This window comes from Bison bison, unplaced genomic scaffold (genome assembly GCF_000754665.1).
Source record: "Bison bison bison isolate TAMUID 2011002044 unplaced genomic scaffold, Bison_UMD1.0 scf7180017864158, whole genome shotgun sequence".
NCBI lineage: Eukaryota > Metazoa > Chordata > Mammalia > Artiodactyla > Bovidae > Bison > Bison bison.
In genome coordinates this window covers 4,109,402-4,113,792 of record NW_011494730.1, presented here as the reverse complement: position 1 = coordinate 4,113,792, position 4,391 = coordinate 4,109,402, and the positions used below count along the sequence as shown (strand labels likewise).

General features: G+C 49.0%; 1 protein-coding gene across 1 annotated transcript in view; it reads right to left on the bottom strand.

Moving 5' to 3' along the window:
* INPP5D (inositol polyphosphate-5-phosphatase, 145kDa) overlaps positions 1 to 4,391 on the bottom strand; it is a 141,387-nt gene that overhangs the window by 58,281 nt on the left and 78,715 nt on the right. The window contains 2 exon segments of the mRNA XM_010841232.1: positions 1,179 to 1,250; positions 1,404 to 1,484. Coding sequence (XP_010839534.1) covers positions 1,179 to 1,250; positions 1,404 to 1,484 — 153 coding nt within the window.

Sequence of the window (4,391 nt, the reverse complement as noted above, 5' to 3'; positions counted from 1 at the left end):
GAGCCCAGCTTCTCTGCTGTGTGCACATCAGCTGTTCTGCCAAAGGGTTTGGTGGAGGAGACGGATGAGCTACTAGAAGATGCTTTATTTGCTGATTAATCTGACAACACTCAGAAATCTGATGAGTCACCTCCTTCCAGAGGATTTTAGTAATAGATTGAAGCTCCCAGGCTCTGCTACAACCAATATATGAAATTTACTGATGACAATTAGGAAGAAGACAATTGTCTAGGCACTCAGAATATGGACATGTATCTTCTTTTTTCCCTTTCAACTATAAGCAGTATCTCTTGGCTCTGTACATTTTGTTTTTATTTTATTATTATTATTTTTGCCATGAGGTATGTGGATCTGGGCTTCCCTAGTAGCTCAGACAGTAAAGAATCTGCCTGCAATGCAGGAGACCTGGGTTCGATCCCTGGAGATCCCCTGGAGAAGGGAATGGCAACCCACTTCAGTATTCTTGCCTGGAGAATCCCATGGATGGAGGAGCCTGGAGGGCTTCCAGTCCATGGGGTCCCAAAAAGTCTGACAGCACTAAGCAGACATGCGTACACACACATGTGGAATCTTAGCTCCCCAACCAGAGGTGGAAGCCTCACCCCTGTAGTATAAGCACAGAATCTTAACCACTGGACCACCGGGCAAGTCCCAGCAATACATCTTAATACAAAATTTTCAGCAGGGCTCAGAAGGACATGGGGGTGGGCATCCCATCCTGTTTTGGAATGTGGAACCAGTGCAGGCCAAGACGCTCCACAGTGTCAGGGGAATACAAGAAAAGCACATTTTTGAGCCTGGAGAGTCTAACTCGGTCACTTCCAAAGAAATCATAGGAATCCCCTCTCTCCCGCTAACCCCCACCTCGAGGCACTATTTTGCAGCCTATTCAGGGGGCCGCCTGTTTGATGACACTCACTGCCCCCACTTGGAGAAGGATGAAGTTTTGGTGTCTTGGGTCAATGAGAAGCTCTTCCCATGGGATCCTCCCCATGAAGAAAGCTCCACAGAGTCACCGAGACACCCATCCTAACATTTCTTCATCTTTCCAGGGAGTCGGTTCTCCTGACTTCCATTCTCAGTCAGCCATCAGGCTTCCTGCTGAGCCCAGAGCCCTCCTTCCACTGGGACCAGAAGGCCGGACAAACCCCGTGGAGCACAAGTCCATGGACACGAACCTCAAAGGTGACTGGTGGGATGAGTGATCGCCGGTGGGGAGACTCCGGACCCTCATGCAGCAAGGCCTTGACCTGTGGGCGGAAACGCACGAGGCTTCAGGTTGGGAGGCGATGAGAAGTCAGCTCGGGCTGGGACAGGGTCACAGGGACACCTGGGCATTCTCCGAGGGAAGAGGGGACCACAGAGAAGCCCAGGGAAGCGGCAGGACTCCCCCCAACACACACCTTATCTTCAATAGAGGACAGGAGACTTGTCAGTTGGCTGAGCTTGGCCACCATGTTGATGGGACTGGCCTCACCAGGTACCTGGGATGCGAGAAAAAGAGCAGGTAAGGACGGGCTGCTCAGGGCCAGCTGTGAGAGGTGTCAAGCTGAGCCTAAAAACACACTTCCAGAGCATCTCTGGGCTGAGGGACAGGCTAGGGGAGGAAATTCTGGGGTCAGAGGTTACGAGGTCATGCCAAACGTGTTCCCAAATGGCTGGATTGTACATCCTTGCTGAAGCAGGTACTGTCAGATGAGCCTGCGTGTTTTTGTTAAAGAGGCAGCAATCATTTGGTACCTTTCACCAAAATGAGTTGAACCAGGAAACAAAAACAGGATTACCCTGAAATTATTTTTAGGTTCCAATTTTAGGCTTCATCCTGATTTCGCCACCAACAACCCCACAAGCAGGATTACCGTCCCTCTTTGCAGGTGAGGAAATCAGGGATATGATATGTACAGTCATCTCAGAATTATCATGACCTAAAAGCACGCCTTCCTTTCCTGTTCCCTCGAAATCTGCTGCTCTCCCAGGGCTTCTCACCGCCTCTACTCGGTTACAGAAACAAAACTCAAGGTCTGTCCTGGATCACAGCATTTCCACCCTCCTACGTGTACTGCATCTACTGGCACCTCTGCTCAACTTCCAAAACACAGCCAGGCCCTGCTCCAAACCCCCTCACCCGCCACCAGGAGAAAACAATGGTCTAAACACTTCAGGACTTGGTGTGACCACCTCCTGAGCCCCAGCCACACCCCTCCAACCTTCTGATCTGCCCATGGCCTGGAGCCACACTTCCTGAGGAATCCTAGAAACATAAATGTCACCAGGGGAGGCCACTTCCTTGCCATTCAGGTCTCAGAGTCACAAAGAGGTCTTCCCTGACCACCCGCGCCAGACGTCTCTGCTAGATCTCCATCATATTGATTGTCTATCTGTCTGTGGTCTGTTTCTCCTGCTAGCACGTAACCTCCGTGAGGACTGGGGCCAGGAGAAGTGTGTCCAGCGCTGCGACCTGGGGGCTTGGCCAGAAAAGATGCTCAGTGAAGTTGTTCAATGCGTGTGTGAGGCTCAGAGAGCTGACGTTACATGTCCGAAGTCACACAGCTAGTAAAGGCACAGCAGGACATGAAACCATGTCTTCCTGGCACCAAGTCCACAGTCTCGAGCATTTACTCACAGAAGAAATCTTTACAAAGCCTCGATTCTGTGCCAGACAGGGTGCCAAGGTGCTGGAGGTATAGAGCTGAAAGGACACCATCCCCACCCTCCAGAAGGATGAGAAAACCAGACTGGACTATTCCAAACACTAAGCAGGGTAGAATGAGGGTGATCACCAACTAGGTGCTGCCCCGTTACCACCACCCACCCCCCAACAAGTCAGCCAGGTCACACAGACTCTGACCTCAATTTCCCCTGGAGAGGGGAATGGCTACCCACTCCAGTATTCTTGCCCAGAGAATCCCATGGACAGAGGAGCCTGGAGGGTTATAGTCCCTAGGGTCACAAAGAATCAGACACGACTGAGCAACTAACACTTTCACTTTTTTCCATTGACCACTGTATCTTTAAAAACTATTGTTATTTATTTATTTGGCTGCACCAGGTATTATTTGCGGTACGTGGGATCTTTAGTTGCAGCCCGCGGGATATTTTAGTGGCAGTATGAGACCGCTTAGTTGCGGCAGGTGGGACCTAGTTCCCTGACCAGGGATTGACACTGGGAATAGCGCTGCAGAGTCTTAGCCACTGACTACCAGGGAAGTCCCCCACCAGCGACTTCAGTGCATTCCTTCTGCCATCACTGATCGCCAACATTTCTAACCATCAGCAGCGCGGCCACTATAGCCACCCCCCACCACAACCATCACCACCATCATCACGGCAGTCAATATTTGTCAAAACTTTCTGTAATTCTTTCTGGTTTGGCCCTTGCTCCTTGATAAAGCTCCCCATCAGTCTACAGTGATTATTGATCAAGGGAAGGGCTTGCTGGAGTGGAGCTGAGATACAGGTAAGGATGGAGCAGGAGAGTAGGTGGGACAGTACAGGATCCCTTGTTTTAGGGAGAGCTCTTGTTTTTCTCAAAAAGAATCAAGAAGATAAGCAGATTCAAGCCCCCTCCTCCTCCGCCAGACACTCTGGATCTTCACCCTGGTCGTCACCTGGTGGTAAGATGGTATCTTTCCCATTATCTCTTGCAATCTGTGTCTTTTGGGGCAAAGATGTACAAAGTGAAAATGAAGCTACCAATAAAGTGGAGTCAGTTCTTGGAACAAAAGGTATTAAAGAAAGCTGGAGTTTTGCCTGTACAACCTTGTTAGGTAGAAGAATGCACAACAGTATGTGAACTGTGAACTTCCAGATGTTCAAGCTGGATTTAGAAAAGGCAGGGGAACCAGAGATCAAATTGCCAACATCCACTGGATCATTGAAAAAGCAAGAACATTCCAGAAAAACATCTACTTCTGCTTTATTGACTATGCCAAAGCCTTTGACTGTGTGGATCACAACAAACTGAAAAATTCTTCAAGAGATGGGAATACCTGACCACCTGACCTGCCTCCTGAGAAATCTGTATGCAGGTCAAGAAGCAACAGTTAGAACTTGACATGGAACAACTGACTGGTTCCAAATCGGGAAAGGGGTACATCAAGGCTGTATATTGTCACCCTGCTTATTTAACTTACATGCAGAGTGCATCATGTGAAGTGCTGGGCTAGATGAAGCACAAGCTGGAATCAAGATTGCCGGGAGAAATATCAATAATCTCAGATATGCAGATGACACCACCCTTATGGCAGAAATAGAACTAAAGAGCCTCTTGATGAAAGTAAAAGAGGACAGTGAAAAAGTTGGCTTAAGGCTCTACATTCAGAAAACTAAGATCATGACATCCGGTCCCATCACTTCATGGCAAATAGATGGGGAAACAATGGAAACAGTTA